At 49.7% G+C, this 22052-nt stretch overlaps 1 protein-coding gene across 2 annotated transcripts in view; it reads left to right on the forward strand.

Moving 5' to 3' along the window:
- Positions 1-8052: 8052 nt before the first annotated feature.
- Positions 8053-22052, forward strand: part of TMEM275 (transmembrane protein 275) — a 29343-nt gene continuing 15343 nt past the window's right edge. The window contains exons 1-3 of one of the 2 annotated variants that reach the window (XM_032192789.1): positions 8053-8336; positions 10820-11201; positions 12296-12980. In XM_032192789.1, coding sequence (XP_032048680.1) covers positions 12387-12935 — 549 coding nt within the window. In that variant the 5' untranslated portion in view covers positions 8053-8336; positions 10820-11201; positions 12296-12386 and the 3' untranslated portion in view covers positions 12936-12980. Of the gene's footprint in view, positions 8337-10819; positions 11202-12295; positions 13327-22052 lie in introns of those variants that run through there. The other variant, XM_032192788.1, reaches the window with a different exon arrangement.

Below are 22052 nucleotides of genomic sequence, written 5' to 3' on the forward strand. Positions count from 1 at the left end.
CTATCCTTTTAAAATTAAATAAATGAGCATATGTGAGAGCATGGGGGGGAACCTTGTGGTTAGAGGTGACCATTTTCCTCCTTTCAGACTACCACAGAAACGCCAGTCCAAGCTGTCTCTGGTTGTTGGGTTTATTTGTCTTTCCCTTCCTTAATCATGTTGTCTGCATCACAGGCTTTTCAGAAAACAGCTGGTGAACTCAGCCTACATCCAGCATGCTGTGGCATCTTCGGGGCAGTCTCTCTCTTGCTGGGCCACGGAAAATTGTTGCAGCTCAGCCCTGGCTTTATTAGTCCTGCAGATCCTTGCCCAGCACCTTGCTGCATTGCTAACCACCTCCTCCAGCCCCAGCAGAGCCAGCTGCTGCTCTGCTTATGGCACAGTTTGGTCCTCAAGGTGTTGGATACACATGCTGTTTCTTCCTATTTGCTTATAAAAGTGGTGAATAATTCTAGGCACTGCTTCTATTGCCTGAGGGATAGGCAAACTGTGACTCCTCACACAGACAGGTTAAGTGTCCTCATTCGTTTTTTTACAAATGATTTACTGAGGAGAACAGTGAAGCCCTTATCTTCTGTAGACCATTAAGGGATCGAGAGCTCAGTTGGTGGCTGTGGGTCCCCTGGGTGGTGGGGTGGGATGCTCACAGCAGCCTTGTGGTTGTGCTGTGTCTCTGGGTGACACAAACCCCCAGAATACCTGTCCCTGTGCATCCCAGACTGTGTGGCAGCAAGAAGGTAGGGGAGGCAGGTCGTGATTGTCATCTTGGGATGAGCCTCAGCTGATTTAGTCTACGTGCCTCAGTTTTCTGCTCTGCCAAATGTGCACATTGCTATCCTCCTGTCCCTCTTTGAGGTAACATCTGTGATATATTGCTATTAGATTACATCAGTGATATGTTATTTGAGATAATATCCATAATTTGAGCTATGTCTGTAACATCCCTTCGAGATAATGTCCCTGTGTTTAGGCATCACCTCACGCTTTCAGTCCTTGATCCCTGTAGAAGGAGTATGGTGAAATATAAGCAACTCTTACAGAAAGTGTGTTGATGTGGTGGTGGATAGGGTGATGAAGAAGGGGTGTCCAGCTCTGCCCCAACCTTTGTTACTGGAGGGTCCACCAGGAAAATGCTCCTCTAAACCAATATCACTTATAATGACACTTGAGTTTCTCAGCTCCACAAGTCTTGTTAAAAGACTATGTGAAATTTAATCAGAATTTCACATTATCATGGTGTTGATGACAGGTGAATCCTGTGCTTAATTTCTTACTTGGTCTTATTCAGTCTGCTGGGTGGAGGGGGAGTTAGCAGGGTCTTGATGACGGTTGGTTTTCCCTACTTGAGCGCTGTCTGTGTGTGGGATGGGGAAAAGGAAACAGCACAATTTCAGTGGCTCTTAAAACTAATTAACATTAAAACCTGTCTACAGAAGGATGCCTTCCTGTAGCTGCTGTCCTACCCAGCTATAGTGGGTGAGTAATGCCTCCCCTTATCTGCTGGCAGAGCTACAGGCTGCTGGTGCTCCTCTGGGTGTTACTGCTCTGGATTCGCCTACTCCCCCACCTGCTGACTTGGCATGTCCCCGCAGCATTGCGTGCTCCAGAAGGGAAGTATGTCTCCAAATTCACTGATTTATGGATTGCATCAGTCTGTGGACAGTATGGTGGAGCAGAAGCATCTGTTGCATGCTAGTTTCTTAAAAGAAAACATTGGGTTGTGTGGAGGGCAAACACTGGTGACTGCTCTTGGCAGGAGTTGAAACTTGCTTCTCTTGGGGTTCTTCACCTCTCCCTTTGAGAGGGATTCGTTTTTCCTTTGGATCATGCTCTTGATGGCAAAGAGATGTCTATCACATGCACCTAATCTCAAACCTGTGAGAAGCAGTTGCTCTGTATAGACCAGTGGGTAGTTATGGGATTTGATGTGGGGTGCATGCATGCCTACATGTGCCATAAGCAAACACAGCACTTCTGATCTGTTATGTCTGGAACCTGGATGTGTCCAGACAGCAGATACTTTGAGGGAGAGGAGAGCCTCTTCTCTGTGGCTTCTCTTCACTGGGTTGGTGCTGTAGGAGCTGAGAGGCAAAAAGATTGAGTGTGTTATGAGACAGGCTCTGCGGCTGAGCTAATGGGTTGGAGTCAAGTGTTTTGACCAGATGCTTCCCCAGGCTCTATGTAAGATAAAACTTGTGCAGACACCATGATGCTAGGAAATGTTTGACGTGATGACCTTATAATCACTTCATTTAAGGATGTGATTAATGATCTGTGCTGTGCCATGTTGTAACGTGATATCCCATATGGAGTCTGCGGACATCTGCTCTCTACCAGAGGGTAAATATTCACGAGGCAGCATCCTACAGACCTTATTAAAGCTTGCTGGAGTCACTGCAGCAGCTTTCATGAAGTGATGCAGGTTCTGCCTAAAGTACAAAAGGAAAGGATCCAAATGGCCAATTTCTTAATGCACTCTGCTGTTAAGGAGACAGGACACACACTGAAAAGGTTTCCAGACTTTCACACAAGACAAATAAGGACTACCAACTGTGACCTTTAATTTTCACAGAAGTCTTGTTTATTCTGCCGCTCTGAAGAGTTAAGGGCTCACCTTGTGAACCTTTCCGTTGTTGTGCAGCAGATTGAGCTGTGAGGGACCCAAGAATTTTTGCAAACTAGAAAAAACTTACAAGAGATCATACCTGTGTCCAAGGTGTAAAACATTTTGAAGGGACATCAACTGCTTTTCAGCACTGGCTGTGTTTCCAGCTCTTAATCATCGCTGTGTTGCTGTGGAAAGACTCAGCCCTTGGGTGAAGAACATGGGGTGAAAAACAAGAGCAGTAGCGCCTTAAGCAGCGATGGACTGATCAAGGACATGTCTTCTTCAGAGAGAAACACCATCTGGTGATAATGCTGAGTCTGACATTCCTCAAAGCTAGATTTTCCAGGAATTGATACTGGCTGGAGTATTGCGATTTATGCTGCTGGTAATTAGTGGCTCTTGTGCTCTGGCATGCTGCAAGTTGACCATCCGGTGGATGTAACAGGCACAAATTAAATCTCCTCTTGTTGGCCCACAGAGCTACATTAAATCTGTTTCGAAGGGGATTTGGGCCCCATATACAGGGACAGCTTGAACAGGAAAACCATTGAAAATAATAAAATTGTTAAGGTGTGGAAAGCTATAATCCATCATTTTACCTGCAGTAACTAGCTCAGCCTGCCTTCACTGGGAAATAGATTATGATGGTTTAAATCAGCAGGTGGGTGCTTTTCCCTATAAGGATGAGTGAAATGAACATATTTGCACCTTGTGCAGGCTGAGAGCACGCTTGCAGTCAGCTCTGGTATTGCCTGAGGCTCAACCAGGCATGACAATGATCAAAAGCCCAGTTCACTGCTGGTTTGTGGCATCAGCTAAATCCCGTGCTTGGAAACACCCTTACATTCACATAAGGCATATTCTCAACAGAAAAGCGTAATGCTTGTTGAAGGGCAGGTCATTGTTCATGTGATGTTTAAGGCTTGTGGGAAGTCACACTGAAATCAACAAGCCAATGTAGATACAAAAATAAATAAATAAATAAACAACAACTAAACAAACAAAAAACCCACCACCTCTAAGTGCTTTGTTGGATCAGGACCTCACTATCACGACTCCTACTCCCTCAAGGCTGTTAACTATCCTAGCAGCCCAAATGCTAATTAAATGTATCTGTGTCTTCTTGGAGATGAAGGGGAAGATAAAACCAAATATAATATGTAATATATAATGTATAATATATAACGTATCCTCTGATTCCAGTTTGAGGAGCCAACAGCCCTTCTACCAGCATTTCTTGTGAAGAAGCCCTAACACTGAGGTCTCTGATGGACTGTGGGGTAGAGCTGCTGCTGGGCGTGTTGTGCATTTTTGTGTTTTCCAGATCAACTCTCCTTTGGCCTGATCTGGCTGGCAGAGAGGACCGTGACATGACAGAGGAGAATGAACTGTGTGCCTGTGAGCTGGGAGAATAAAGCCACATAACTTCAGGCCTGCTCTTCAAATGAAGCTCCTCGCTAGTTAGTTTGTCAGTGGGAGCCTTTGAGAATTAAACACAGGAGACATAATCTCTCTGCAAGGTAATTAAAATTATTTGCCCCTTGCTGATAACTGACCTGCTAATTTCCTCCTGCTTGAGAAGGCTTCATGAAAAATTACTGTACTGTTTGTGTAACAGGGCGACTGCTTGCACAGATGTTTCCCCAACAAATAGGGACACAAGGACACTGTCTGCTAATTTGCTTCAGCTCTTGATATTTTCAGAGGGTTTCTTAGGAAGGAGAAACTTGTTTGAATATCTGGAAGCCTTTCATTTGTTTATATGATGAGGAATAGTGTTCTCTAGATTGTTTAAAAAAATGCAGTGGAAGTAGGTCATCTGAGCAGAGGATAGATGTGAAGCTTTAATGAGACTGGAAGTCGGGCTGGTGCTACCAGCTGACTGTCTACCTGAGATGCCAGGGCCCAGCCTGAAGAGAAATAAAGGTATTTTTATGCTACAGTCTCCAGATGGACAAACCACTGCTAAACCATGAGTCTGTAGCAGAGCAGGAATTTGAATCCTAAATGAAGCACTTAGATTGCATCAGCATTCAAGAGCTTGGGATGAGGGTCCCACACTGTCCAGCGCCTCACAAAGGCAAACGAGAGGCCCCTGCTCTGAAGGGCTGTGGGTAAGCATAAGGATGGGAGCATCTGGGAACAGTGGGCCTAGATGCTTTAGGTCATGAAGACATGATGAGAGAGCTCCTGGGAGAGCAGAGTAGAAGTATGAACTATCCCTGCTGAGATGCAGCGAGCACAGTGGATATTGCTGGTGCAATATTGCTGGGGGAAACTGCATCAGGTGTGGCTGCTGAGGCTCTCCTCTATGAAAAGCCAGTTTGGGTCCACATTCAGAAGTAACAAAATCTTCATCCCTGACACAAGAACAGTCATATGGGACCAGACCCCAAAATCTACCTTACTTGTTATTCTGCCACAGCAGCTGCTGATAGCAGAGGGTTAGAGCACAAGGACCAAGCTGAGGGCGAGCTCTGCCCTCTGGGCCGTTCCCAGTGGTCAGAAAGGTGGGGACCTTGTGAGCCAGAGGGTACAGCTGGTCCATTGTGTTTGACAGGTCCAGTTGTGGCTGCCTACAGGGTCTGAGCACATTAATGTTGTTGTACTCCGTGGCAGAGTCCTGCGATTTTTAATTACACGCTGTACAAGGAGCTGTCTCCTTTGTGGGCTTAAATCTCCCGCACAGTAATTTCACAGCTGTCTCTGAAAATGACAAATACTAATTTCTTTTTTGCCGCCTCCTTTCTGTACATGATGTTATAGATAGGTAAACACTGCTGCAGAAATTGGCCTTGCCCTCTTCTGGATTGCCAGAGCACCAGGCCATTAGGCAGAGCCGGATCCTGCTATTGTGCAAACCTTCAGATGGATGTAGTGGCATTTACAATTGGTGAGGAGCAACAGCAGATTCAGCCTGGTGCTTCCTTCCCTTAAGAGGCAATTAAAATGTGAATGCACAGAGAGGTGCCTGTTTCGGAGACCTCATGAAAACCTGCAGGGGAGTGTTTCCGAGGTGACCTTTGTCTAATGATCTTGCTGGACCATAAACTTCCAGGTTTTCTCAGGCTCTCATAAATTCTCCTTGTGTGGTGGGCATGGGTTAGGAGACAGCACTGAAGGCTGCTGCTTTTTGCTCCTGTTGTGCTCAGGAATCGGGCTGTTGGCACGGGGCTGGTCTCATAGGGTCAGATGCTGTCCATGCACTTTCCTTCCACTGTTAGCCCCTGCTAAAATTCCCTATGAAACCATAGATCCCTTATCCCTTCCATCTGTTTTCAGTTAAAAGCAGGCAAATTTTGCCTCTTATTTGGACATTTCTGACTTAAGCTAATTTTTGAATTCAGCATCAAATGGGAATGAGCAGCTTCTCCAGAGGAGAGTGCCTGCTGTCAGCGGAGGGTTGGGATTTTGCCTCTGAGGATAGCAGAGCTTCCTCGTTTCTGGTAAGTTTGAAGTTAGGAGCCACCAGTCTGGCAAAGCCCTCTTGGCAAAACATGAATGCTCATGAGCTATCAAAGCTCTGCAAGGCAGTGAATCTATTCTGAATTACACCAGTGGGAAATCTAGCCTTTAATTTTAGTTCTTGAATTAGCAGTTGTTTTAATCACATGAATGCAGCCTGCCAGGTTGTCAGGGCCACATATGCGGAATTCAGAACTGTTGCTTCAGTGGAGCCCTAAATATGTAACGTTTCAGCAAAGCCTTCCCCTTTTTATTGGGTTTATGGACCATTAAGCTGAAAGTGTGATGGAGAGTGATGCGACAGCCAATGGTGAGCTGGAGCAGGAGCAGCCTGCTTCATCACTGCCTTGTGCAATTAGGGAGCAGCTCACAGGTCATTTGGTATTAATTGACCCCATTAGGAGCTTGAGCACTTTATGAATGCTGTTATACAACATGATAGCAGGGCACTCAAATCAATGACCCTGGCGGTCCCTTTCCATCCGACAGCCTCTCTTGAACAGATCTGGCTTAGAGGGCTGATCCCGTTGAGCACCATGGAGCCGCACCAGTTTCAGCCACTCCAGTTTCTACCCAGCAACAGTCAGCAAACACCAAATGCCAGTTCTGCTGCACATGGGACTCTCTCTCAGATGTGCTATGTGGAGATTTTCCCCAGAAAGCCCAACCAATGGTGTACTCTTCTACCACTTTTCTGATATGGATGAGCATGCCAAGCCATTTTGAACCTCTTATTACAGGGCCAGAGAATCCTTAGAGGAGACACTGGATCTCTGGAAGGGTTTGAAATGAGATTTGCCTGTTCTTTCTTTTCAGAAGCTTTTCTGATACCCTCCTGCCCTCTTGCCCATGTTCTAGTTTGCTGTAGCTAAGGAGGAAGCTTGGTTTTTGCCTGAATTTTTATGCTGACCTGCGAGGTGAAATGCAATATGTTGCAGCAGAAGATGCTGCTGTATTGAGTGTTCGGGCTGGAGTAGTGCCTGGAGAATAGAGAGGAGAAGTAAGTGTTCATTCCTCTTCAGAGATTTCTCCTTTGACCTTTGTTTTTCTCCATCTCTGTGCTACCTTTTTTCCCTCTCTCTCTAGAGAGCATGAAAGCAATCATTTTAAAAAGGGGCGAATGATTCATGTTCGATCAGCTCCAGCCTGCTCCGGATAGGATTCTTCTGCAGTGAGCCAGAGAAGAGCCTCCGTTGAGTTGTTGCTGGCAACATCCCGGCTGGTTACAGCCGTGTGGCCATGGAGAGCAGATGAGGGCATGCGAGCGTCTGCGCTGCCTAAGCCGAGGAAGGATGACCTATACTCTGTTCGGCACACAGCTCGCAGCTTGTGTCCTTTCCTCCGGGCACCAGCTCTGCTGTCAGACAGCGGCTGATGCTCAGTGTGGGAGCGAAGAGCTTGGCTGTGCTTGCATCGGGGTCTGGCATCAGGGAAAATTTTCATAGGGATGCCAGCAGCACCTTTGAGCGTACCTGGGATTTGATTGCTGGGGTAGCTTTACATCTAAGTTTTTTTTTCTTATTATTTTTATTTTTTTTCTTTTTTTCTGAACTCTCCAGCTCTAACACCCTGAGCACGTCCATCCCTCGGAGGTCCTGTCTCAGCGCCCCCCAGTTACTCCAGCATCCCTCGGGGCGCTGTTTTCTCCTTCCATTTCCAACTCTCTCCCCCAGCCCCTCACTACCCTGCCAGCAGAGCCCCCTGCCCCCGTGCTCCTCACCCCCGGAGGCCAATTCCCGGCCGGGGGTGTCCCCCTTTTTTGTCCTCCCACCCCCGGTACCGCGGCTTTGTTCTGCGCAGCGGTCTGGGGGGGGGGCTCGGGGCTGCCCCTAGCGGAGGCCGCCCGGGGGCTTCCTCTGCCGGGGAAGGGGCTGCTGAGCCTCGGGCACCCCAGGGGGCGGGAGCTGCAGCCTGGAAGTAGAAAAGGAGGACTAAAAAAGAAGGCGGGGGGAGAGGCTGCGAGCCTGCCGGGCGGCGCTGCCCGCCGCAGGGAGGAAGAGGAGGCAGGGGAGGATGCGATGCTGCGGCTGAGCCCCGCCAGAGGAGGAGGAGGAGGAGGACAGCATCCTCCGAGGGGAAGGAGGGAAAAGGGGAGGAGGTGTCTGAGCTCGCCCGGAGCCTGCTGAGCCCTCCGGGGGACTCTGCTGGCACCCGAGGAAAGTTTGCCGAGGAGAGGGAAGGAGGCAAGTGAGAGCCTCGGGCACCGCAGAGCCGCCGCTGCAGGGGACACCCGAGGCACCCGCTCCCTCCGGCTCCAACCCAGGTAAGCATCCAAGCTCCCCCTGGCCCTGCCGGGGACTTTCCCGGAGCTCTGCCCGGGGAAAAGTCCGGTGTTTCTCCCCCAAAAACTGCCTGCGGCTCTGTATGAGAGGCTGTCTGGGCGCTGGGGTGGTGGGAGCTGTCTGGCTGCAGTTGCCGATTGCTGCTCGCTGGGGTTTTTCCGTGGTGCCGTCGCACCCCTGGGAAGGAGGCTTGCTGATGGGCTTCAAATATTTCGGTGGTTCTACCCTGGTGAGGTGGTGTGGATGGGTGACAGCTCGATCCTCCTCTCTGCAACTACGAGGGAAGCGCGGTTAGCGGTGGGTGATCCTGGTGCTGCTGGCATGGCTTTAAGGGATGCTCCTAAAATGCTGGCCGAGTCTGTCAGCACGTCCTTGGAGATCTAGGAACTCTCAGAGCTAGAAATAAAAGTCTCTGTTTGGCCCCTGAGAATACAGAGAGGGGTGAATATTCCCCTGGAAGGAATCACTGTGTCCTCTGGATTTCCATTACTCAGGCTTGGATATGCAGCTTTTTTTCCTTTTTTTTTTTTCTTTTTTTTTTTTTTTTTTCCCTTGACACTAATGCATTTCGAGCTGAAACATTTGGAGAAAAAAACCCTAGATTCTAGCTGATAAGAAAAGAACCTGTTTGACGCAGCTCAAAGAAAACTTTCCCCTCTCTTAATGGAAAGGAGACTTGTCATTCTGGACAGGATAATTTGGCTGGAAAGAAAGTTGCTCATTTTTGAGCTGGTTAACTTGGTAAAAGTGGAAGCAGGAAGGTAAAAACTGCCTGATATCAGCAGTGGGAACAGCCCCCCACTCGTGAATTCCTGTGACTGCAGGGGGATGGAGAGGGACCCCTCTCCCCACAGCATCAGCCCGTGCTCTAGGAGATGACAGGCTTCAGGAGAGTTAAGATGCTTCTGTTGTATGTGGCCATCAGTACAAGGACGGGCTTTGTGTGGAGGGTCTTATTGCTTAGAGGACGGTGTAAGGCATCCTGTGACTTTAGCTGGTTTTTGCTTCATCCTCTACTGCTCTGCTGGCTTTCTCATCCCCTTTTCCTCTGGTTTCCCAGAATTTTGGAATCCCTTCCATGTACAAGCCCCAGCACTGCTTGCACAGTTTGAGATCTCAGCCCCTGCCTCTATTTCTGACCACTCCAACTAGCTCTGTGTGATGGTTCTGGGTATGTTTCCATACAAGTAACACCAATGAGTGGGATTTGGCTCCCTGTGCTTTTCTTTCATGCCATCCAGTGTGCCTGGTGGCTTGGTCCCTCAGTCACCCCCATGTGCTTTTATTCCTCACCCAAGTGTGTATGGTACAAGTGCTTGGATTCACGTTTTTACAGCTCTGCTCTGGACTGTCATGGCTCTTGTGTTAGGACTGGCTCTTTGAACTTACAGAATCCAGGTTTGACAACCACAAATGCAACTCCAGAAGCCCAGATTTTTATTTATATATATATTTTTTCTTTTTCTTTTTTTTTCCCACACTGCCTGCTCTGGTCTCTGACCTTTTGTGCAGGCTGCTACTGACGTGTTCCCAGACGCCCATCCCAATGGGCCTCCTAGAGCGATGGCTTCTGGCAAGCTACCCATCCCTGCTTCCACTGCAGCAGTTTATCTCCAAACTTTCCTTCTTCCCTCATCCCCTGCCAGCAGGCAGGTAGTTGCCAGTGCCTGGCCAACCCCTTGGCACAGCCCCAGAGCTCTCTGCCTGTCCTAGGCTGACCCGAGGAGGGAACACTGCCTGCGCCAGCCCAGCTGCGGGGTGAAGGGTCTCCATCCTTCTCCAGCATGTGCAACGGCCCTATTTCTGTAGATAGGATCCCCTCTCTCCTTCTGGGAAATGTTCACGAATGTCTGGGAAAAGCTAATGGTAGCAGCACCCACCCAGAGCCCTGCTGTATAACGTCATTTATCCTTCCAGAGTGGAGATGTGGTTTTCTTTTACCTGCTGGAGTGAGTTGTCCTTGGGACAGGCTGCCCTGATTTGTTATCACTAATGGTGCCTGAACAAGCCTCCTTGTCCTCCCCTGTTACATCCTGGTATGGAAGGATTTTACCCCAGCTTAACCCCCCTGCCCTCCTGGTGATAACCATGAGTGGTGTCAGGCAGGGAAAAAGCTACCAGGGTCTGTGCTGGCTGTTATCACTGCAGCCTTGAAAGCATCCAGAACCCAGCATGGTCCCCTTGGAGTAATTGCAGGTGACAGATGTGATGGGTGCCGGGTAGAAGCTCCTCTGGAAAATCTCAGAGGGAACGTGCCCTCTGGTCTCTGGCTTGCCTAGGAGCAGAGGCAGCCGGTGTGTTTGTTCATCCTGTTAGGGCTTGGCACACAATAGCTGCCTGGCTCCCCAGGAGTGGGGATTCTTGCAGGGTGGAAGCTGAGGAGGGAGCAAACTTTACAGAAAAAATCCGTGATGTGATTTAACCTGTGTGTGTTTAACCAGGAGCTGTCTTGCTGCTGTTCTAGGGCTGGTGGAAGAAGCAGAATCGGGGCTCCAGCTCACATCAGCGTGCCAAGGTTCCCAGGCAGAATAAAAGGACACTGCTGGAAAAACATCCATATTGTTAGCCCGGCTAATGTAGAAAATGCCCTTTCTCTCCTGCACATTGTCTGTTCTGAAAAAATCTTTGCCTGCAGAAAGGCTTCCCTAGACAGACATCCCCAGATGAGGAAGAATTGAATCCTTCAGTGCATCCGTGCCTGTCAGCTCCAGCTGATGTCTCACTCAACAGAAACTTCACTGGAAGTTCACTGCTGCACTTCATTCAGGTCTGAACAAAAGCCCGAGCAAAGGCAATGAGACGTGACACTGGAGAGAGCAGCAGAGAGAGCTTTGCCTCAGCTGGAGGTATGGGAAAATTTTATACCCTGGGAAGCATGTTGGAAACGGCCGGCTGATCCCACTGGCGTGTTTCAGGGTGATGGGTGAGGGATGTTAATTTAGTTGCTGCAGTGTTAATAGCACAACAGTGATTTTTGGCTCTTTCAGTAGAAATCTGCATGGTATCCGTTTTTCCCTTATGAAATATTTGACAACAGAAGCGGGAAGAAGCTAGGGAGCCAGGCAGGGGAGTACGAGAGAGCAGACTGCTGCTGTTTGCAGTCAGGCTGGGGAGAGAATTGCTCTCCTGCCTGTAAAATCAAAGGCATCACCAGCAAACTGCTGGCAATTTGGCTTCTGGCAATTTGGCTTCCCAGTGAAGTTCAGTGAACAAAAAGCCAGCTCCTATCATGTCCAATAACCTCAGCCATGGACAAGCTGCTCTGGTCGGCCAGGGCTGTGTGTCATAGGAAAGGGTAGGTCCCCACACAGGATCTCTCCCAGCTCAGTCTGCTTGTGCACAAGTTTGGGTTTACACCTGCTGAGGCAGACAGGCTTCCTTGCCCCTTCTGCGTGGTCTCCTGTGATCACACTCAGCGTGGTGTGATGTATGAGATCCATATTGTCTGGGCCATGACTAGCGCTGTGAGACCAGCTGCCGCCCGAATGGACAACAAATACAGCTGAAGAGGCTGCGTTTTAAGGGAAGAGTGGGTGGAGAGGAGTCAAGAGAAGTAGGCAGCAGGTCCCAGGCCTGTGTGAACCTTGTCTGAGCTGATGATGTGGGTCTGTCCGCTCAGCCACACAGCTGCACTGCTCTGCTGGGGCTCAGGCTGGAGGCAGAGCCAAGGTCTAGGCCCCAGGGCATTGCTTGCTCGGATTCAGTCATGCTGCATACATCTGGATGGCTGAAGGCATTGAACGCACTGACCTCAGTGCTCCAGCCTGAGCTGTCTGCGTGTGAACAAGGCCTGGGAGAGCCCAGACTTGAGAGCAGGCCTGGATTTTTGCTTAGCTGTTGGTACCAGCGGACTTGGAGGCAATGCTGGTCACCTTGGGTGGTGGCAGAAAGGTGCCTTTGGTTTGTTGCTCTAACAGCCGCATGCTGTTCTCTTCTCCAGGGATTTCAAGGTAGCAGGAGACCAGCAGCAGCCTTCTCAGCACAGAGTGTGCCCTGCGAGGACTGAAGTGACCTCTGAGACTCGCCTCAACATGTTCAGCGAAAAGAGCAGCGCCTCTTTGACCCAAAAACCCATCCAGAAGAAGACACGACCTCAGGGCCTCCCCTCCCCTGCTCTCTGCTGCGCGTGTGGACTTTGCATCATGCTGGCAGGGATCAACATCACGTTAGTGGGAGCGTTCGCGTTCGGGACCTTCCTCCCCGTGAACAACCCCCCCATCATCATCGGGCCCATCTTGCTGGTGGTGGCCTTCACCTTCTTCGGGGCCTGCTGCATCTGCAGCCGGAGGCCACCGGCTCACGGGGCCAGAAAATCCAAGCCAGGATCCAACATTGGTCTCATCAAACCCGGCAACACAGCCTTTGAAATTGAAACGAGCGAGCACACAGTGCAGGACACCACCGCCGTCCAGCTGAGCCCCACCAACTCCCCCATCTCCTCCAAGAAGTCCACGCCGGTGCACGAGAGCACGAAGACTTGCAAGCTCTTCACCATGGAGGGCAACGGGCCGGTGGCCAAGTACACGACAGGAGGAGAGGCGATACAGCTCAACTTGCCCAGGGACCTGGCCGCATCCTAAACCCGGGCAGAGCTTTTACCAGCAGCCAGCCAGACGCTGCAACAGGTGAGCTGGAGTCTGAGGCTGAGGTGCTTGTGGAAAGCCAGCAGGCAGGCTTCTCTGAACCAATTTAAGGAAGAGGGATGCCACAGCAGGAAAACTCCGGATTTTTGCTGAAATGAGCGTGCCCGTCACTTGGCTTCACAAAGAAAATTGCTAATGATGTTGCTGTGAAAGGACGAATTGAAAAGTTATTGGGGAAAAAAACAGCTTTTTGGGGAGCAGAGAGGATGAGGAGAATGAATTAATTTGTCTAGCAGAAGGTAGAAACGTGATGGCTGAAGGAGGGGCTACACAGGGTGCTGAAAAATGACAGCTCTTTTTTCCTTTTTTTTTTTTTTTTTTTTCCTGAAGTGAAGCAATTCTTGAATGTAATGGAAGCAGGAATGCAGTAAATTACAGCGTGCTGCCACTCAGTCACAAGAAGATTTCAGCATTTTAGAGCCAGGCTTTTTGGCAGTAGGGACAAAATATCTGTGTTTACTGTTGAAAAAAGCAGTGTGGAACAATCTCCCCTCCTCTGAAAATCCTTGCCCCATTTCTCCTTGAGTTGGGTGACTTTACCATCCATGATAAGAGACGATGAATCACAGGGATCACAATTAGCACTGGCATTTTCCTCTAGTTTTAGTCGTGCTGGGCTGCAGTGGTGCTGCTCAGTGCAGTGTGTATACTGGGAGGTCAGCAGGACCAAATTCTTGGGGACAAGCTCCCGGGGTAACTGGAGGCTGGGAGAGTCTGAAAATGAAATCTTTGGGCAATGATTACATCCTGAGTGCTGCGGGGAGGCATCTTCCTTTCCATCATCTTATGGAAGGCTGGCCTGGGACACATCAGCTTGGGGCAGGGGACTAATAATTGTATGGGCTTCAGTATATCTGTGCTGGAAGGTGCTGACTATCTCCTTTCCTGAGGTGCCAGTCAGACCCACTGCACAGTGGGCAGTCAGTATGGAACTCCTTGCTGCAGGAAACCAGCTGCTAAGGGTGCTCCTGGGCTTGCGGAGCAATGGGATGAGTTTGCAGAAGAGAATTCCTAAAGAGCTGTTCAAGGCAAAGGCACCAGGATAAAACACAGATATTGCTTGTCCAGACTGCCCTCCCAGCCTCCAACCAAGACACTCGGAAGCTTCCTGAGCTGGAAGTGGTGCCTGTGTTTAGTAGCCCTGAATTGATTTTTTTTTTTCTTCTTTTACTTCTTGAGTGTCTGTCAGCTTTTATCATTTGTGCTCCTGCAGCATGGAGTTGTACAGCTTAATGAGAGGCCGTAAACATCTCTGCCCTTGTTTTATTTTCAGCCTGCACCCTACTAATTCTCCTCGATACCCCAAAGCTCCCAAATTAGAAAGGCCAGCAAACAGCCCGTGCCTCCCCACACCACTCAGGTTTTCTGGGGTCTTTGTCATGTTTCTTTCTGTCATCTATTTCCTGTGGTACTTCACATCTCCTGTAGACAGAGGGAGGTAATGCTTCCCAGCTTGGCCAGCACCCCATTCAGCCCTGAGGCTTTAACCAGCAGGTATATGGAGAGGTGTGAGGGATGAAGGGGAGATGGCTGATGTGTGGGATTAAGGGATGGCACCTGGGGACACGGAGGGGATGGCCAGAAGAGCCACGCTGCTGTACAGGCCATGCACGGAGTGTCCTCGTTGTCTGGGGAGCTGATGTCCCCTTCATGGGCTTGGGGAGGATGAGGTTGAATTTCATGCCTTGATGAGAGGGAAGAAAAACTCTGGCTTGAATGCTGCAACAGTTTGCTGCCTTGAGCAGCTGCTTCTATACTGGAGACTGACTTGTGACACCAGAGTGATTTTAGCAGGGCTGCCCTGCTGGCTGGAAGGGGCAGGGGCAAGCCCAGGAGAGGGACTTGTCTCTGGAAGATGTGGGTTCACATCTATGCTACAGCCTCCAGGTCCTGGGCAAGTGGTTTAATCATACTGCTGCTCGGCTGCCTGCCTGTGCAGGAGGGAAAATAACTGCTCCCAGCTCCACAGAGCCGCTTTGAAGCTGAGCACATTGCCAAACAGCAGGGCTCGTATCAGCACACCTGAATTTGGAGGCTGCTTGAAGGTGGACAGGTCTGTCTGATCTGATCTCTTTGTGATCCCCTTTAGAGCTCATTTTCATGGGCGATCTCCGCTTCCAGCACCAGCTCCCCTTTGGCACGTGGGAACTGCTGTACTGAACAAAAGGCTCCCGTGATTTTTGCCTGCTGGTGATTGCGCTAGCAATTAAATGGAACAGGTTGCTGCTCTGTGTTTGGCTCCCAGCTGCTGGCTCACCAGCCTTTTGGAATAGCTCACAACACTGTGGAAGTCCTTTGGAGGCATTGCCTGTGTGAATACAGGTGTTGCAGCACTTTTCTTTGAGCACTTGGAGGCAAAAAAAATAGTAAAATTGAGTGGTAACCGTACAAATTAACCGTCTGCTCACCAAAGGCTTGAAAACCAAGTCTGGAGTATATGTGCTGGAGTGACTCCTTGTGACAACTACACCATGAAACGCTACCAGTGATGGATCATGCAATGACAATACAACACAAGGCTCCTTTGGCAGGAACAGGGGCAGATGCAGGACACGGAGGGCCAGCTAGGAGCTCAGAGCGATTCTCCCTTGCACTGTGGCATCAGACAGCCCTGGGACCTGGCACATGCCATGCTGCACATGCAGGCCTCCTTAATTCTGGTGTTGCACTGGGACCTGACACCCTTGGGACCCAGGGGACACCAAGAAGCAGAGACAGCGCCCGGGCGAGCAGAGGCATAGGACCAGCAGGACGGTGATGCCCTGGTGTGGTGGGTCTCTATGCCGAGCTGTGACCCTGACCGGTGCAGGAACATCTGCTACCTTCCTCCTGAAGCATAACTGCCCTGCTTTTTCCTTTTTCTGTCTTTTGGGATTTCCATGTCTGTCTGTCTGTCTGCCTCCATGATGGGCTGTGACTGATGTTATTGTGAATCTTGTGCCTTCTTCTTGTGTCTTGAAACGAGGAGCGTTTCTTGTGCTCCGAGTCAGTTTCTGGTGTGTGAGTCTTCTTCTCTCTTTTTTTTTTTTTTTTTTTTTAAATCAGTATTTATGTGTGTGCAATGTGGAATTTAGAAAAGGCAGACCCATTAAAAGAATTGCACTCAGTGAGCATTGGGCCTGGCTGCTCTTTTAGTCTACCACTGCATACTCCCTTTCCCCAGGACTGTGTGTGTGTTCCCCACAACCGGATGCGTTCATTTGGCCTCATGCTCCACACTCACCTGCTTGATTTTCTAGCCAGCACAATTACCTTCAAGGAAAAAGTATCCCTAAAAGTTCATGTTACCTGTTCTGAATTCAGCTTCTCTGGCTGTGGAAAAGGGGCCAGGTTATTTGAGCTGATCCTCTCCCATTCTGGATACGGGAGGTGTTTTGTTTGCGGTGTGGGAAGGGGTGGAAGCTGCATCTGTGCACGTCTGGGTGTAGGGCTGGTGCCATCACCTTTCTGGGCTCCTCCTGGGCTTAGCCCAGCGTGGTCTTTTGGAGATGAGGCAAGGAGAGAGCACAGCAAGAATAAAGAGGATTTGAAAGCCTTGCAAATGCGCCCTGTCAAAGGGCTTCTCTCCAAAGTGCAGCCAAGTGATCTGAAATGAGAGGGAATCTCTCCATGCCAGGCAGGCTGGCTGGTTAAAGACCTGAGAAATGAACTGGCTAAGAAGGCTGCACTGCCAGCGTGTGTAAAATGAGAACCCGCTCCCTTCAGGAAGGATTTCTTTTGGCCTTTGGAAAGAACTTCCCAGAAGGGCTTTTCTCTTTTACAAGTAGGAGCAGAGAGAAAAGCACAGAGGGGGGTTTGCTGACCTGCTGCTGCTGCTCTCCTGAACCTGCCCCCAGCCTGTTCCTGCTGCAGCACCTGCCCAGCACCAACCCCAACTGTGAGCTTCTCTCTCCACCTGGAAGAATAAAGCAGAAATGTAACATGGAATCTAACTAGCTTTTCTGGTTCTCAGCCCAAGTTTATAGAATCACAGAATATCCTGAGTTGGAAGGGACCCACAAGAATCATTGAGTCCAACTCCAATTTATTCATGACTAGTTTATTCCCTGTTATCCTTGTGCCAGTGATGTCTTCACACTGAGATACCTCCAGACAATTTCTACCCCCAAAATATTTTATATTTGTAGCAGATTTCCAGGAGCCCACAGAAAACTTACAAACCTGCCAGATCCCTCTTGGGCAAGAAGTAGGACATTTTTCCCTGGGAAAGAATTGGAAGAGGGAAGAAAACTCCATGAAAATGCAGAAATATCCATAAAAATGCGAAGCCTCCATGTGCAAAGTCCCTCTTAAATACATAACTGAGCTTTTATGCCATTAGTCCTTGGTGAGCCCATAGCAAATGTGCTCAACTTAGAGGCTGAAAGGCTGCTTTTCTCCAGCTGCCAGAAGCTGTCAGCATCCACGGGAGGGACCCTAAGACACAGGCAACTGCCCCACTGCCACCCCTGCAGAGCCTCAATGAGGAGGGGACCAGGGCTCAGGCTGCAGAAGGCAGCTGGGCCATCGGGGTTAGTCGGTGGGGATTGTTCCTTACAGGCTTGTTTCCACGGCTCTGTTCAGTCTAATTTATGATGTCTGTGGAGAGGAGATTTTGCCGTTTCCATCAGCAGATCTCCTGCTACTTGCAATCACAGTCAGCCTCTCGCCGTGGGACTCGCACACGCTGACATGGCTTTGAATTCTCAGAGCACAGAAGGTGCCAGGGCTGGCAGGGCAGATTACATTTTTTAAGGGCATCCTTGAATATAAAGAGTCCCCAGGAGTTTTTCCAGGGAGCAAATTTTCATCAGAAAAAAAAAAAATGATTTCTTGAAATTGGCCTGCCCTGAGAAGACACTGGCTTGTGATGCTTTTGCCAGGCAAAAAATAGCCCAGGTTCCAGAAGAAATTTCTGATCGAGACACTTGAGAATTTCTCTGCTACCCAATCCTCTAGGCAACACCTAAAATAAGATAGTGCTGGGCTCTGCCTCCACGTGGAGACCAAACTTCTAGGCCAGCTTTAGGGCTGTGGTCCCTTCCCAGACCCCCTGCTCCCATCAGGTTCCAAGAGCCAGACCTCTCTCTACCAGGGCTTTTAATAACCTGTGCCTCCAGGGACCTGTACACGCTTTCAAAGCCATCACAGGGGGTCTCTCCCGCTGAAACCTTTGCCTGGGTTTCTGGCGTTAACCTGCTGTGCCGGAGAACAGAGCTTTGCATGCAGCTCTCTGGCCTGGTGCCAGAAGCATATCTGACGAAGTTTGCTATGAAGTCAGGGAAATTATTTCTCTTGCTGGCACATGAGGCAGAAAAGACACTTCTCTTGGAGACAAATCCTCCTCCTTTGTTATCTCGGTATGAGAAATCGGGATGATCTGTGGTTTATCTCCTTATCGCCAGCTGAGCCGGGCAAACATGATGCTGGAGCTGTTCCCCCCTCTCCCTCCTCCAGCAGCCGGTGCTTTATCCAGCTGGGGGGCCACATCCAACCCTCAATCAAAGCCTGCGGAGCCCCTCGTTCAGGTCAGCGGTCCCCGAGGTGCTGGGAAGGGAAGCAGGGACGAGCTCTCTCTGCAGGAGACTGAGAAACAATCGTGCTCGTTTTGTTTTCCTGGCGTGATGCATTTCTCCGGCACAACACTGAATTTCCCCAGAGCTCCGAGCCACGTATATTTTCATGCAGCCTCATTAAAAACATGACTTTGAGTCTTAAACTTGCATTTGTTCTAAAGAGGAGCTGTCTGCCGGGAGAATTAATTCCTCTGACTGAAGTCACCTCCCTGGAAGTGCTGCTGTTGTCTTCGATTTCATGGCTGAGATGATTACTCTCTTCCAACACCCAAGAATAACAAGATTAGGGAATTTGTGGCAATGAAGGCAAGGAGGAGGGATTGGCTGAAAAAAAAGAGAAGATAAATTGAATTTCCCTTTTAAAAGAAAAAGAAATGGCTATTTCGGGGAAAGTTTGGCTTTGGGGAGATAATAGCAGGGATAGCTATGCCGAACCCAAGTCAGGTGAAAGCTATCAGGTGCTTTGTGGCGTTCTGTTCATCTACATTGCTTCATGACTCTTAGGTATGTTGTTTATAGCTAATTTACGAAATATTAAACCCAGTCCCAAGAACTAAAAATCAGTGAAAAAATGAGCATAAATTGGCAGAAATTCATGTGAAATACCTTGCTGGTGGAATTTTGGTGTGCTGCAGTTGAATGACAGCCAAACGCTGCTCATCAGGTCTGGCCACGGATTTTTGGTGGGGAGAAGATCTGGCCATAGATTTTTGGGGCAAACCTCTGCCACCTGGAAGGTGAGTGCAGCCACCGGGGAAAACCAATTCAAAGGGTTTGGGCCATACTTGAACATGACTGTGCTGGAGACAGCAGCACTCAGAGGGGGCAGTTGGCATCCATCATCAGCGAGGGGCTGGGCATCCCTCTGGCACTGCGCAAGAGCAAAGGAAACCCAGGGAAGTGGGTCAAAAATGAGACATTTCTGGATGATTCAGGAAAGTTAGAGGAGGAGGCTGGGAGGAAGACAGCAACTTTCTGGTGTGGGGCTGCAGGAGCATGCTGAAGCCATGGATACTGAGGGTTTGCAAATCTGGAACGGGGATATTCTGAAATGTGGGTGATTTGCTGCACAGGTGGCACACAGAGAAGTGTGTGTGCATCACACCAGAGCTGTCACATCCCAAAGAAACCCCAGGCTCCCTTTTCCCTGCGGGGCAGGGCAAGAGATGCCCCCCGGGAGGGACAATTGCCAAAGAGAAAGGCTCCTCTCCCTTGACACCAGCAGCACTTGAGCAGGGCTAAGGCTCGCGCTGTCATTAGGCTTAATGCTTCTGTTATTTGTGCTGTCAATTCCCTTAATGGCGCTCCAGCAGCATGGAGCGGGGTGAGTCACAGCCGTAATTATTAACCAGGCTCTGGCGCTGAGCAGGCAGCCGAGGAGCAGCTCCGCAGCAGCCCAGGTCGATGCGGATGGAGCACGTTCGCTAATGAGCAGGTGCAAAGTGCATTCACCGGGAGAGAAAGGGAGAAAGAGTGGCTGGGGTGAGGTATTTTGCCTCGTTATCCCCCTGAAATACCTAAGTGCAAGTGGAGGAAGAGTGCCAGGGGCTCACCTCGTCCTCCCCACATCCCCGTGGTTTTAAGAGCCCTCCGGATGTAGGCCCCTGGGGTTTTGTGACATGGGAAAAGGGCAGGGAGCTGGGGCCTGAGAGCCTGAGCAGTAATAAGCAGCAATGGGGTGGGAGAAGGGAGTCAGTGCTCCCATCTTAGGGCAGCAGCTGCCTGGAACAGCAATTACAGGCCCTGCAGAGCCAGTGCAGCTCTGGGCGGGCCAGGGGACCTGACGCGACCGCTTGGCATTTTGCAGGCACGGATCTCTGTCGGTAAAAGAGCAGAGCCTGCAGTGATAAGGGCAGAGATTCCTCTTCTTTTACGCTCCGTGAGGCAGCACTGGAGGAGGGCGGCGGTGACGGGATCGAGGTTCATCTGTACCCTGCCAGGAGTGATAGCACGACAGATGGAAGCGATGCCCATCCCATGGGAGCAGAGGTGGCAGGCAGCACCCCGACGGGTGACACAGCCCTCCAGCCCTCCCCAAGCCTGCTTTGTGGGGCCAGGAGGCAAAATCAGGGGGAGCTTCTGCTGCTGGACAGGTGGAAGGAGGAGGCTTAAGGGCTCTGCCTGCCATTTGCAGCCTTCCACCCTTAAACAAAGTCACGCAAAGCCCTCTAATAGCCTTCAATCATTTTCCAATTAATTCCCCTCGCTCCAGAACCTTGTTTAAGGCTTATGGGCTTGAATCTATTTCCACAAAGACCGTTCGCTGCTCCAGAAGGTGGAAATTAGGAGGTAGCAATGAGAAAAAAGAGCAGTCTTGAGGGTGCACTGCTCACTTTGGCTGCTGTACTAAGCAGGGTGGGTAAAGCACCCTTAAGGTCTGTATAACTCTGTCCCTGTGGGACACAGCTATCATTTAGTGTCTGCCTATCTCTGAGATTCAGCTTGTCCCTTTATTCACAGATGGGCTAACCTGGGGCTGATCATACCCCGGCTGCACCAACAAATAAAAAAAGAAGAAACTCAGAGGCTGACTTCAAAATAACAAAGGTTAGCAGTCCGTGAGTAGGAAGAGATACAGGTTTGCTTCTTTGGTCTGCTAATTTCAAGATCCTTTGCTCCCAGCTTCCAGGGGATGTGTATATTCCCTGTGATGGACTCTTGTAGTTTCTTCTGCCTCTTCAGCCCTTGCTGAAAAAAACACCACTGAAACTCTTGCAGGAAAAAAAAAAAAAAAAAAAAAAAAAAAAAAGTAGTTGAAACCATGAACTTCTGCCAAAATATTAGTGCCAAGGAGCCAACATACTCTAACAGGGCCAGCTTAAGTGAAAATTTCTGGACAGGCTCTGAATTGGGCTTCCCATTTCAGCTTCACAGCTTATTGGTACTGCATTAGTAACTGTACTCCTAAAGGGCAACAGATCTGTACAGGCTCCTGGGATTGTTTCTGCTCAGACTGATGCCTCCAGCTCCCCCAGAAGGCAAGTTCCACAGCAGCAAAAAATAAATAAATAAAAAATAAAAATAAAAAATCTCTATATTCTTGGCTCTAATTAACTCCCTGCAGCAAGAGCCACTTGGGTCGTAATGGGCGAGTGGCTTTCAGCCACGCTGTTTATCAGCTCCCTGGATGTAATCAGAGGCAGCTTGATCCTATTAGATGGCAGCAGCACAGGGCAGTGCCATACATCCTGCGGGCAGCAGCATGTGGGAGGAGGAGGAGATGCATGCTGAGAAAGTGCTACCTTCCCCTCAGGATATAATGTCATCCTCCCTTCAGTTCCCATGACTAAGAGGAAAGATCTTGATGCCTCAGAAAGCTCTTCAGTGGCTACCAAGGGCTGAGCCTCTAACTCATGGGGGCTGTCCTGACATCTCTTCCAGCCTGTTTTATGGTGCTGAGATACCCTAATGTACCCATCCATGCTGCTCCTGTCCTCTCTGACTCTTGGAGACTTACCTGGGGGCAGCAGCCCCTCTGTCCCCTTGGCCTCTTCTGGTA

This window comes from Aythya fuligula, chromosome 8 (genome assembly GCF_009819795.1).
Source record: "Aythya fuligula isolate bAytFul2 chromosome 8, bAytFul2.pri, whole genome shotgun sequence".
NCBI classification, from domain to species: Eukaryota; Metazoa; Chordata; class Aves; order Anseriformes; family Anatidae; genus Aythya; species Aythya fuligula.